We start from the raw sequence: 14,188 nt of genomic DNA, 5'->3' as shown, positions 1-14,188 counted from the left end.
CCCCGAGTGTCATCATCCTGTACCCCGAGTGTCATCATCCTGTTCCCCGAGTGTCATCATCCTGTTCCCCGAGTGTCATCATCCTGTACCCCGAGTGTCATCATCCTGTTCCCCGAGTGTCATCATCCTGTTCCCCGAGTGTCATCATCCTGAACCCCGAGTGTCATTATCCTGTCCCCCGAGTGTCATTATCCTGTTCCCCGAGTGTCATTATCCTGTCCCCCGAGTGTCATTATCCTGTCCCCCGAGTGTCATTATCCTGTTCCCCGAGTGTCATTATCCTGTTCCCCGAGTGTCAGTGTCACCGTCCTGTTCCCCGAGTGTCAGTGTCACCGTCCTGTCCCTGTGACGTCCATCTGCAGTGTGGCAGAATGTGATCTCCTGTTCTGGTGTTGGGGCACACTGTGTATGGCTATGATGACGTGAGCTGCACACTTCCATACACACAGGAGTCGTACGTCTGTGAGCAGCGTATAACTATCCAGCGCTGGGTTTACTTACACAAGACACCTGCACAGTGTGCGCGGCCATAACCCTAATCCCTATGTATACACTGTCACGCCGCTGTACATACACAGCTCTGCTGTACTCTCCCTGGCGTCAGTAACCACGATACAGTATTAACCCTGTTATCTAGTACAGTCACCTCCGCACCTGCAGAGCGCAAGCTTATGGGACAACTCTCCCTTTACCTTATGAAGGGTCTGTCTATTAGAGTGTAAGCTCTGGAGGCCAGAGATGAAGGTGTCCATTTATGAATTGGCCCATTGTCACCCTCTGATTAACCCATTTCAATAGGAGATAAGTGGCTGCTGGATACACCTGTCGCCGCTGATCTTTGGGGACAGAACTTTTAGGATCCTCGCTCCAGGTGGCAACCTTGTCATTGGTGACGGTCCGCCAGCAGCAGTCTGTCAGGATTTGGGGGCGTTCGGGGGTCCGCCAGGCACCTTCTTAGGGCGATAATTGGCTATGAATCCAGCCCATAGCAGGGACATTGGAAAGTCCTCATTATAACAATTGGCTCTGGCGGATGGGACGTAGCCGGAGTAGGAACATATCATTATACTGGAGACACCAGTTCCACCCAGTCTATTCCAATCCCACCTGCTGACCCCGTATGCCACCCCAGTATACTATCCCTTCGCTACCAGTTGCTTCCACCGCTCTACAGTTTCTTCAAGTGCCCTAGACTACGCTCCGGAGTATGTTGGTGCCAAGGCTGAGACGGCAGAACTGACCTGACAGATTTCATCAGCCGATGCTTCTTGATGTCCTCCTCGCTGAAGGAAAAATGCATCCTGGGTATCCTTGGAACCCGCAGGGCACCCCGGCTTCTGGAGGGCATAGGGTGTATGAAGGTCCTCCGCGGTTCTACCCCCGGGGACAGAAGTTTGCAGAGAGAAGAAAGTCCTTTCCTCTTCAGAGACTGAACTGTCAGCGTCCTCGCAGGGTGAGGCGTGCTCACTCGCTGGTCGTGCACACCCCCTCTGGGCAGCGGGGCCAGAAGTCCTGGAAATGGATTACACTGGAGGGCGTCGGTCCCATTACATAAGAGGGTTACTCCGCTACAGTTAACCCTTTGGCTACAGGGTGGGGACAGGGCGTGGAGTAATACTGGTGGGGGGTCTTAGGGAAAGGACAGTGATGTGCTGTGGTGGCACCTGCAGAATATCAGGACAGCTCAGTCTGCACTGGGGGAGGGAGAATACCAGTCACCAGTACATACTGGGAGATCCGACACGGAGAAGGGCTTAAGGGGTTGTCCCATCGCTAGGACAGCTGAGGGTCCCACCTCTGGGACCTGCTCCTATCTCCAGAACGAGGTCCACAAAGTGAAGGAGAGTACATAACGCATGCGCAGTGTGTTCTCCATTCACTTCTATGGGAGCTACGAAAACAGACACGCTTGCTCAGCTATTTTCGGAAGTCCCATGGCAGTGAATGGAGAAGGCATGTCCGCCTCTATCGGACTGCCAGAAAAAACAGAGCCAGCAAAGCTTGGGTATTACGGAGGGTGGACACGCATGTGCGGTATATGCTCTCCTTCACTTTGGGGGGGGGGGGGGGGGTCCCATTCTGGAGATCGGAGCGGGCCCCACACCTATCTGACATGGCTGGCATATCCTAGCAATGTCTGAGATGGGACTATCCCTTTAAGTGTCAGGCGGCTGCTGCCAAGGCCAACGTGATTATAGGATGCACATGACGAGAATATAGCGCTGCCGCTCAGACTATAGATGGAGTATTGTGCACCATTACTCGGCGAGGGTCTCGTCCCGCTCTTCTGGTCCCTGACGGACCACTCGTGGTCACAGGCACCGCTGTAGCCGTTCACTATCCTCAGCGCTGACACGGCCCCCCAATGTCATAAGACTGCTGCAGTGGTGCAGGTGACCATGGACAGGACGTGACAGTTGTGGTCCGCCAGCCCAGAAGGGACAGGAGCCCAAGCACTGGAGCGGAGCAGCGTGAACGTTTTTTTCCCTTTCTTTATGTTATACATAAAATTGGTTTTGGTGTCAGGAGACGCTGTGTATTATATGTGCTGTGTGTAGCACTATATGGCGGTATTACATTATGTGGACTGAAATAAAGGAAAACTGTCTGGACATGGCAGCTGGAGGATCCCGCTTCATCATCTTCTATAAAAAACCGGTTCTGCTGCTGTTATAGGTCACGATAAAGGCCGTCATACTGGCAGCTCCACCGTCACACCACTTGGCGTGTTTGGCGCCATTATATTCCACGTCCTAAAAGGACCTTTAGCACTAAAGACAGTCGTGTCTTCGAACGGAAACCGTAAAAATGGAGGCCAGGAAGGAAGATTTTTGGTTATTACTAATGGGTCGCTGAAACGTCCACATCAATATCTACATCCGCTCCGCCTGATCCGTGTGTGGCCACGGATCAAAAATGAGAACTCCACTGCCCCCGAAAGGAATAAAACAGGGACATGCTGTCAGTGGTGCAGCCTCAGGCTTTGGGCCTGCACCTTTCAGGGATTAGATCTCAGCCTAGAAGGAAGATGAAGAAAAGCAGTTTTCACCTTTTTAATGCGCGTTAAAGGGACATTTATACCAGCAGTCTCCTTTAAAGTACTTTTTAGTACCTGTCTCCAACTCTTAGGATCCTATACTAGTGGCCTCTGGATGCCCGACTCTTCATATAACATACTAGTCCACCACTGACATTTGCCAAGGCCGGCCTATGAAAAACATGCCGACTTGTTACTAACAGCGCCACACTTGTGCACAGGTTGTGCCTGGTACTGCAGCTCAGTTCCATTAAAGTGAATGGGGCAGAGCTGCAATACCGCCTATAACCTCTAGACAGGTGTGAGCCAAGGTAGAATTAAGACTGAGGCGCCCAACGTGACTGTCCATACTGGACAGTCTCTTTTTTCTCCTCAGACCACTGACGATCGGCTGTAATCAGTAGAGGAACCTGGCAGCAGGCGCTCAGTTTCCCTGCAGCGCCACCTCAGGTGACAATATATACTACACCATTACCATTAAATGCAATTATGCACACGATCCGTTTTGTGGTATCTGCAAAATACGGATGCGATCCATGTGCCGTCCGCATCTTTTTTTAATTTTTTTTGCAGGCCCATTGACTTCAATGGGTCCGTGGTCTGCATTTTGTGGGCATATTTATCGTTTTGCGAAAGGGACTACAGATGCACAGGGACGATCCACATCCGTATGTCCGCAAAAAAAAAAGTAGAACATGTCCTGTACTTGCTGCAAAAAACGTGGCCCACAAACCCATAGAAGTCAGTGGGGGTCATTTACAAAGTTTTCTTTTGGCGTATAATTGTTGCAATACTACTTTTTTGTGACTTTAAACAATATTTGGATTGGCGGACACTGGGCCGGGGCCATGCCAAACTTTACGCCAGGAAAAAAAGGGTAAAAGTTGTTAAAGGCACAAGGACTACCACAGTTGCACCTAATTTACGACAAGGTGCATGTCATAAATTAGGCGCATCTTCCGGCAGCAAAGGAAAGAAAAAAAGACCGTCAAAAAATGACGGTCTAAATAAATGACCCCCAACGGGTCTGCAAAAAATGCGGATGCAACACGGACGGCATCTGTATTTTACAGACCGCAGAATGCATACGGTCGCTGCATGAGGCCTTAGCTGTGACGCTCGGACATGCCGGGTCCTCCAGAGCCTGAGATGTTCTTCTCAGGTCCTCAAGTTCTGCTCGTCTCCTTAACCCAGAATGACCCTTTTAGGGTATTATAAAGTCAGACTACCCCTTTAATATTACATGTGCAGCAGATATGAGGAGCTGATAAAGAACGGGCTTCAGTGGTAAAAGGATTAATATTTGACCAGAGATAAGAAGGCAAATCTCACGTCTGAGTGACGTAGATCCAGGACCATGATGTACAGCACTCTGGGTCTGGGGTAGGACTGCTGATAGCTCCACATGAAACGTAGTCCAAGAAGAACTGGAGAGGGGGAGCGTCCCGGAATCGGTCCTTGACCCGTTTGTTTTCTGCATCACCCTGCAGTAAGTTGACCTAACGCATCCAATGACAAACTCAGCACTGCTACATCTGTATGTGTGACTCATGCAAAACAGTGAGCGTGCAACAGTAAAATCGAGCGTGCATCCGGCATATAGGTGTGCACACATGGCCGCCTTGCCTATTACGTACACACGGAGATTATATTCAGGGAGTACAGGGTGACGTGCAGCTCCTGGCGCGGCGCAGTCCTCTGCTGTCCAAGTTTTCCTCCTAGCCAGAGGGCAGGCGGGGTCTATGGGAAGAGACCCGGCCCACCCAGACGGAGAGCTTGAGGTCACACACAAGCGTGGAGGAGCAGCAGCCAGTGTCAGAGGAGGCGAGAGAAGAGGAAAAGGCCACTAAAAGCCGATGATGTCATCGGCTAGGAGGTGCAGAGGTAGCAATCCAAAGAGGGCCCTACTCATGGGGGCCCCCTATGCCGCAGAAGTGGACGCACAATGAATTATCAAGTCAAGTGCATATTGAGGTCATGACGCTCGGTCTCTATACTGCGTGACGTCATCACAAACCGAGAAAAAAACGTGAAGGTGACGCTTCTGCTTTAGCTACTGCAATGGGCGCTGCAGTGTGGCTATGAGGGAGTTAATCAGACAATGCCCTGCTGAACAGGCTGCAGTGTGGCCATGAGGGAGTTAATGAGACAATGCCCTGCTGAACAGGCTGCAGTGTGGCTATGAGGGAGTTAATGAGACAATGCCCTGCTGAACAGGCTGCAGTGTGGCTATGAGGGAGTTAATGAGACAATGCCCTGCTGAACAGGCTGCAGTGTGGCTATGAGGGAGTTAATGAGACAATGCCCTGCTGAACAGGCTGCAGTGTGGCTATGAGGGAGTTAATGAGACAATGCCCTGCTGAACAGGCTGCAGTGTGGCTATGAGGGAGTTAATGAGACAATGCCCTGCTGAACAGGCTGCAGTGTGGCTATGAGGGAGTTAATGAGACAATGCCCTGCTGAACAGGCTGCAGTGTGGCTATGAGGGAGTTAATGAGACAATGCCCTGCTGAACAGGCTGCAGTGTGGCTATGAGGGAGTTAATGAGACAATGCCCTGCTGAACAGGCTGCAGTGTGGCTATGAGGGAGTTAATGAGACAATGCCCTGCTGAACAGGCTGCAGTGTGGCTATGAGGGAGTTAATGAGACAATGCCCTGCTGAACAGGCTGCAGTGTGGCTATGAGGGAGTTAATGAGACAATGCCCTGCTGAACAGGCTGCAGTGTGGCTATGAGGGAGTTAATGAGACAATGCCCTGCTGAACAGGCTGCAGTGTGGCTATGAGGGAGTTAATGAGACAATGCCCTGCTGAACAGGCTGCAGTGTGCTCCTAGGAAATGACACAGCCTGCCAACTTCTTGTAAGACACTGGAGGAGTCCTGGAAGGCAAAAGGAGTACAACAGTACCATCTAGTGGACACATTACAGATTGCACCAGTCATTTCAGGAGCCTAACAATTGTTTATGTGCCACTAAATAAAGTCACTACCCACATGAAGTGACAAGTTTAACCACTTAAGGACCACAGGTTTATACCCCCCTAGTGACCAGGCCCTTTTTTACAAATCGGCACTCCACAACTTTAGCGGTTTATTGCTCGGTCATGCAACTTACCACCCATATTAATTTTACCTCCTTTTCTTCTCACTAATAGAGCTTTCATTTGGTGGTATTTCATTGCTGCTGACATTTTTACTTTTTTTGTTATTAATCGAAATTTAACGATTTTTTTGCAAAAAAATGACATTTTTCACTTTCAGTTGTAAAATTTTGCAAAAAAAACGACATCCATATATACATTTTTCGCTAAATGTATTGTTCTACATGTCTTTGATTAAAAAAAATGTTTGGGTAAAAAAAAAATGGTTTGGGTAAAAGTTAGAGCGTTTACAAACTATGGTACAAAAATGTGAATTTCCACTTTTTGAAGCAGCTCTGACTTTCTGAGCACCTGTCATGATTCCTGAGGTTCTACAATGCCCAAACAGTAGAAAACCCCCACAAATGACCCCATTTCGGAAAGTAGACACCCTAAGGTATTCGCTGATGGGCATAGTGAGTTTATAGAACTTATTTTTTGTCACAAGTTAGCGGAAAATGATGATTTATTATTATTATTTTTTTTCTTACAAAGTCTCATATTCCACTAACTTGTGACAAAAAATAAAAACTTCCATGAACTCACTATGCCCATCACGAAATACCTTGGGGTGTCTTCTTTCCAAAATGGGGTCACTTGTGGGGTAGTTATACTGCCCTGGCATTTTAGGGGCCCAAATGTGTGGTTAGTAGTTTGAAATCAAAATGTGTAAAAAATGGCCTGTGAAATCCGAAAGGTGCACTTTGGAATATGTGCCCCTTTGCCCACCTAGGCGGCAAAAAAGTGACACACATCTGGTATCGCCGTACTCAGGAGAAGTTGGGGAATGTGTTTTGGGGTGTCATTTTACATATACCCATGCTGGGTGAGAGAAATATCTTGGCAAAAGACAACTTTTCCCATTTTTTTATACACAGTTGGCATTTGACCAAGATATTTATCTCACCCAGCATGGGTATATGTAAAATGACACCCCAAAACACATTCCCCAACTTCTCCTGAGTACGGCGATACCACGTGGGACACTTTTTTGCAGCCTAGATGGGCAAAGGGGCCCACATTCCAAAGAGCACCTTTAGGATTTCACCGGCCATTTTTTACAGATTTTGATTTCAAACTACTTCGCACACATTTGGGCCCCTAAATTACCAGGGCAGTATAACTATCCCACAAGTGACCCCATTTTGGAAAGAAGACACCCCAAGGCATTCCGTGAGGGGCATGGCGAGTTCCTGGAATTTTTTATTTTTTGTCACAAGTTAGTGGAATATGAGACTTTGTAAGGAAAAAAATAAATAAAAAAAAAATCATCATTTTCCACTAACTTGTGACAAAAAATAAAAAATTCTAGGAACTCGCCATGCCCCTCACGGAATACCTTACGGTGTCTTCTTTCCAAAATGGGGTCACTTGTGGGGTAGTTATACTGCCCTGGCATTCTAGGGGCCCTAATGTGTGGTAATTAGTTTGAAATCAAAATGTGTAAAAAAGGACCTGTGAAATCTGAAAGGTGCTCTTTGGAATGTGGGCCCCTTTGCCCACCTAGGCGGCAAATAAGTGTCACACATCTGGTATCGCCGTACTCAGAAGAAGTTGGGGAATGTGTTTTGGGGTGTCATTTTACATATATCCATGCTGGGTGAGAGAAATATCTCGGCAAAAGACAACTTTTCCCATTTTTTTATACAAAGTTGGCATCTGACCAAGATATTTTTCTCACCCAGCATGGGTATATGTAAAATGAGACCCCAAAACACATTCCCCAACTTCTCCTGAGTACGGCGATACCACATGTGTGACACTTTTTTGCAGCCTAGGTGGGCAAAGCGGCCCAAATTCCTTTTAGGAGGGCATTTTTAGACATTTGGATTCCAGACTTCTCACGCTTTCGGGCCCCTAACATGCCAGGGCAGTATAAATACCCCACATGTGACCCCATTTTGGAAAGAAGACACCCTAAGGTATTCCGTGAGGGGCATAGAGAGTTCCTAGAATTTATTTTTTTTTTGGCACAAGTTAGCGGAAATTGATTTTTTTTTGTATTTTGTCACAAAGTCTCCCTTTCCGCTAACTTTGGACAAAAATTTCAATCTTTCATGGACTCAATATGCCCCTCATGGAATACCTTGGGGTGTCTTCGTTCCGGAATGGGGTCACATGTGGGGTACTTATACTGCCCTGGCATTTTAGGGTCCCTACAGCGTCAGAAGAAGTCTGGAATATAAATGTCTAAAAAAAATTACGCATTTGGATTCCGTGAGGGGTATGGTGAGTTCATGTGAGATTTTATTTTTTGACACAAGTTAGTGGAAATATGAGACTTTGTAAGAAAAAACCAAAACAAACAAAAAATTTCCGCTAACTTGTGCCCAAAAAAATGTCTAAATGGAGCCTTACAGGGGGTGATCAATGACAGGGGGGTGATCAGGGAATCTATATGGGGTGATCACCCCCCTGTCATTGATCACCCCCCTGTAAGGCTCCATTCAGACGTCCGTATGATTTTTACGGATCCACTGATACATGGATCGGATCCGCAAAACACATGCGGACGTCTGAATGGAGCCTTACAAGGGGGTGATCAATGACAGAGGGGTGATCACCCAAATAGACTCCCTGATCACCTCCGTCATTGATCACCCCCCTGTAAGGCTCCATTCAGACGTCCGTATGATTTTTTACGGATCCACGGATACATGGATCGGATCCGCAAAACACATGCGGACGTCTGAATGGAGCCTTCCAGGGGGGTGATCAATGACAGAGGGGTGATCACCCATATAGACTCCCTGATCACCTCCGTCATTGATCACCCCCCTTTAAGGCTCCATTCTGACGTCTGTATGATTTTTTACGGATCCACGGATACATGGATCGGATCCGCAAAACACATGCGGACGTCTGAATGGAGCCTTACAGGGGGGTGATCAATGACGGAGGTGATCAGGGAGTCTATATGGGTGATCACCCCTCTGTCATTGATCACCCCCCTGTGAGGCTCCATTCAGACGTCCGCATGTGTTTTGCGGATCCGATCCGTGGATCCGTAAAAAATCATACGGACGTCTGAATGGAGCCTTACAGGGGGGTGATCAATGACAGGGGGGTGATCAATGACGGAGGTGATCAGGGAGTCTATATGGGTGATCACCCCTCTGTCATTCATCACCCCCCTGTAAGGCTCCATTCAGACGTCCGCATGTGTTTTGCGGATCCGATCCATGTATCAGTGGATCCGTAAAAATCATACGGACGTCTGAATGGAGCATTACAGGGGGGTGATCAATGACAGGCGGGTGATCAATGACAGGGAAGTGATCAGGAAGTCTATATGCGTGATCACCCCCTTGTCATTGATCACCCCCCTGTAAGGCTCCATTCAGGCGTCCGTATGCGTTTTGCGGATCCGATCCATGTATCCGTAAAAATCATACGGACCTCTGAATGGAGCCTTACAGGGGGGTGATCAATGACAGGGGGGTGATCAATGACAGGGGGGGTGATCAGGGAGTCTATATGGGCTGATCAGTGGTTTATAAAGGGTTAATAAGTGACAGGGGGGGGTGTAGTGTAGTGTAGTGGTGTTTGGTGCTACTTTAGTGAGCTACCTGAGTCCTCTGGTGGTCGATCCTAACAAAAGGGACCACCAGAGGACCAGGTAGCAGGTATATTAGACGCTGTTATCAAAACAGCGTCTAATATACCTGTTAGGGGTTAAAAAAATCACATCTCCAGCCTGCCAGCGAGCGATCGCCGCTGGCAGGCTGGAGATCCACTCGCTTACCTTCCGTTCCTGTGAACGCGCGCGCCTGCGTGCGTTCACAGGAAATCTCGGCTCACGCGAGATGACGCCTATTGGCGTTAGTGTGACCTGGGAGAGCCGCCGCAATGACGCCTTTCGGCGTTAGCATGGCGGCAAGCGGTTAAGGGGGGTTTCCATGTACCCACAGCCCCAGCACTGCAGGGGGTTTCCATGTACCCACAGCCCCAGCACTGCAGGGGGTTTCCATTTACCCACAGCCCCAGCACTGCAGGGGGTTTCCATGTACCCACAGCCCCAGCACTGCAGGGGGTTTACATGTACCCACAGCCCCAGCACTGCAGGGGGTTTACATGTACCCACAGCCCCAGCACTGCAGGGGGTTTCCATGTACCCACAGCCCCAGCACTGCAGGGGGTTTCCATGTACCCACAGCCCCAGCACTGCAGGGGGTTTCCATGTACCCACAGCCCCAGCACTGCAGGGGGTTTCCATGTACCCACAGCCCCAGCACTGCACGGGGTTTCCATGTACCCACAGCCCCAGCACTGCACGGGGTTTCCATGTACCCACAGCCCCAGCACTGCAGGGGGTTTCCATGTACCCACAGCCCCAGCACTGCAGGGGGTTTCCATGTACCCACAGCCCCAGCACTGCAGGGGGTTTCCATGTACCCACAGCCCCAGCACTGCAGGGAGTTTCCATGTACCCACAGCCCCAGCACTGCAGGGAGTTTCCATGTACCCACAGCCCCAGCACTGCAGGGGGTTTACATGTACCCATAGACTCAGCATTGGGGAGGGGGGGGGGTTTATTAAGAGGTACATCGGACGCCAAGGCTGAATCTTTCCCCCGCTGCTGTTACCACAGAAATGTATGGCAAGGGCAGCAAAATGTCAATCTAGCAGCTACAGGCTTTCATGGAAACAAAAAAATATAAGAAAACATGCAGCTTCTGTGTGATTCTACCTGAAATTATTATATAAAACCTGCAGATCGTATAACTTGTATGTAGTCGAATTGGGGTGTCCCAGTAAAATTCTTTCAGGGGGCCCACTGTAAAGCTCCATGCAAATATTACCTGCTCCCACAGTTGGCAAGACGATTATGGGGGCCCCTGTATTGACTTTTAGAGGACAGGTCCCTGGGGAAAGAGAACGCTGGCTGGCCTGCCACCGAGCCTAGAAGTCATGTCAGATGCATCTGTTATAATAAACCAGGGACTGTATTTTTGCTTTATAAGACGCACCCCAGGATTTAGAGAAGGAAAAGAAGAATTTTTTTTTTTTCATTAGACCTTAAATCAGATTCTCAGATCATATCATACTCCCATAGCAGATCCTTAGATCATACCCCTATATCAGATCAATACCCCCATATTAGATCCTCAGATTAGACCCCCATATCAGATCCTCACGGACCCCCATATCAGATGTCAGATCAGACCTCCATATAATGACCTTGTGTCAGACCCCAATATCAGATCAGATCCCCATATCAGATCTCAGATCAGACCCCACACCTCATATCAGATGCTCAGATTAGACCCCCATATCAGGACCTCACATCAGACCGCCATATCAAGACATCAGATCAGACCCCCGTATCAGACCTCAGATCAGACCTTAAAATAAATAAATTCATTTACCTCTCCTGCTCTGCTGCTACTCACCAGTTCCAGCGGTCTTCTCTGGTATTCTCCAGCCCACCTGCAGAGTCAGGTCACTGTGTGCGCACTACATCCTGACGCTGTACGCGGTCAGAACAAGGCAGCGCGGCCCCAGGGGGGTAAGTACTGTCAGAGCTCGCAGCGCCTCACTCCCCGCACTTACTGCATACTAGTGAGCGCTTCCATAATGAAAGTGCTCACTAGTATTCGCTTTATAAGACGCAGTGACATTCCCCCCCCCCAATTTTGGAGAAAAAAAAGTGTCTTATAAAGCGGAAACACGGTAGTTTATTAAATAATGTAAGCAGTTTTGAATATGAACATAGGCTAAGTGAGATGATGTATGCTGTATATCTATATCTGGTGCAGTCAGTGTCATGTGCCATTGTGCAGAGGGTGGGGAACTAGGGGCCCACCGGGGATTCACCCGTTTCCTGTGGCCCAGTATGAGCATGATTGTATAATGTGTATAGAAGCCTTGAGTGTTCTTCCATTTTTTCTCAGCTGCTTGTTAAAATGGTCACTTTCAAGTTCCTCCACTAGGGGGTGCTATGTGAGCACAGTTGTATATGGCTTCTAATAACCATATTCTGAACCTGCAGGTCTTGTTTACATTTCCGTGTGATGTCCTCATTTTCCACAGACAGCACACGTATCCATTGATTTTAATGTGTTTTTTCACACATCAGTCGTTTTTTTTTTTAACTGACCATGGGTCAGTGAAAAAATCATGGAGACATGCACCACTTTGGTCCGGGATGTGGATGGAAAACCCCCATTGAAGTCTATGGATCTGTGAAAATTACTGACACAACACGGATGGCATCTGAGTTTGGTCCATTTTTCACTGACCACTGACAGGAGACGCTCTGGAAATGAATTATTAGCTGAGCAGGGTCCGTGTAACACTGATCCTTCACAGACACGGATGAAACACAGACAATATTTTTTTATATCAAACGGACAGGGTAATGTGAATGAGGCCTTAAGCCTCATGCACACAACCGTATGTATTTTGCGGTCTACAAAATACGGATTACATCTGTGTTGCCACATGTTGCGGCCAAGTATAATGTTTTATCTTGCTGTGGAAAGGACATACGGATGTGGAAAGCATGCACATTTCAGTGTTGAAAGGAGGAGCATGTAGAAGCTCTGTGGAGATAACCTGTCTGATAGGACTTTACAGGCTCTACAGCAACTTCTTCAGGTGACAAAGGGGTTATCCAGCAACTGATAATTATGATCTCTCCTCATTATCACATGGACGTTCCTGGCACCAAGGCCTGCGTCAGCACCTGGCATACCTGGGCAAGTGCCAGGGCCCACAGCTCCTGCAGGGGCCACTGCACAGCTGATTATAATTGTGACACACTAGAAACAGGGCAGTGGCGTGCTAAGGGGGGTTGGTCCGCCCCAGGTGCCCACTCTCAGGGGGGTGCCAGAAGCAATGAGCGCTTCCATCAATACAGCTAGAAGCGCTCATTGCTGGAGTGCAGGGAGCTGGGTCCTGTCACTCACCGCTCAGCTCCCCGCGCTCCTCCCCTCCTTCAGGCCGGCGGTGCACAGAATGGTGAAGCAGGAAGACTTCTCCGCGCTGCACCATTCAGCCTGCAGACACAGATCGCATTGCCAGCATGTGTGGGCGGAGCATGCAGACACAGATCACACTGCCAGCCTGTGTGGGCGGAGCCTGCAGACCGGAAATCTGCATAAACTCTGCCTTCACAGTGCTGCAGAGCGATCTGTGCCTGCAGGGAAGAGAGGACTGTGAGCTTCAGGAACGGGGCAAGGTGAGTAGGTACTGTGTTTTTTTATTTTATTTTTTTAATATAGAGGGGGCACAGAGGACTTTATTACTATGGAGGGGGCACAGAGGTCTTTATTACTATGGAGGGGGAACAGAGGGCTTTATTACTATGAGGGGGCACAGAGGTCTTTATTACTATGGAGGGGGAACAGAGGGCTTTATTACTATGGAGGGGGCACAGAGATCGTTATTACTATGGAGGAGGAACAGAGGGCTTTATTACTATGGAGGGGGCACAGAGGTCTTTATTACTATGGAGGGGGAACAGAGGTCTTTATTACTATGAGGGGGCACAGAGGTCTTTATTACTATGGAGGGGGCACAGAGGTCTTTATTACTATGGAGGGGGCACAGAGGTCTTTATTACTATGGAGGGGCACAAAGGACTTTATTACTATGTAGGGGGCACAGAGGACTTTATTACTATGAAGGGGGCACAGAGATCTTTATTACTATGGAGGAGGAACAGAGGGCTTTATTACTATGGAGGGGGAACAGAGGGCTTTATTACTATGGAGGGGGCACAGAGGTCTTTATTACTATGGAGGAGGAACAGAGGGCTTTATTACTATGGAGGGGGAACAGAGGGCTTTATTACTATGGAGGAGGAACAGAGGGCTTTATTACTATGGAGGGGGAACAGAGGGCTTTATTACTATGGAGGAGGAACAGAGGGCTTTATTACTATGGAGGGGGAACAGAGGGCTTTATTACTATGGAGGAGGAACAGAGGGCTTTATTACTATGGAGGGGGAACAGAGGGCTTTATTACTATGGAGGAGGAACAGAGGGCTTTATTACTATGGAGGGG

General features: G+C 48.6%; 1 protein-coding gene across 3 annotated transcripts in view; it reads right to left on the bottom strand.

The window, feature by feature from the left end:
• Window positions 1-14,188, bottom strand: part of PDE4A (phosphodiesterase 4A) — a 253,795-nt gene that overhangs the window by 73,567 nt on the left and 166,040 nt on the right. Inside the window, exon 1 of one of the 3 annotated variants that reach the window (XM_044278798.1) lies at window positions 1,242-1,359. The exons of the other annotated variants lie outside the window; for them this stretch is intronic. Within the exon in view, the coding sequence (XP_044134733.1) occupies window positions 1,242-1,348 (107 nt within the window). The 5' untranslated portion in view covers window positions 1,349-1,359. Of the gene's footprint in view, window positions 1-1,241; window positions 1,360-14,188 lie in introns of those variants that run through there. 3 annotated transcript variants of the gene reach the window in all.

The sequence above is a fragment of the Bufo gargarizans genome, chromosome 2 (genome assembly GCF_014858855.1).
Source record: "Bufo gargarizans isolate SCDJY-AF-19 chromosome 2, ASM1485885v1, whole genome shotgun sequence".
Classification (NCBI taxonomy): Eukaryota; Metazoa; Chordata; class Amphibia; order Anura; family Bufonidae; genus Bufo; species Bufo gargarizans.
Note: the sequence above shows the minus strand (reverse complement) of the source record. Positions and strands in the feature narration are given on the sequence as shown.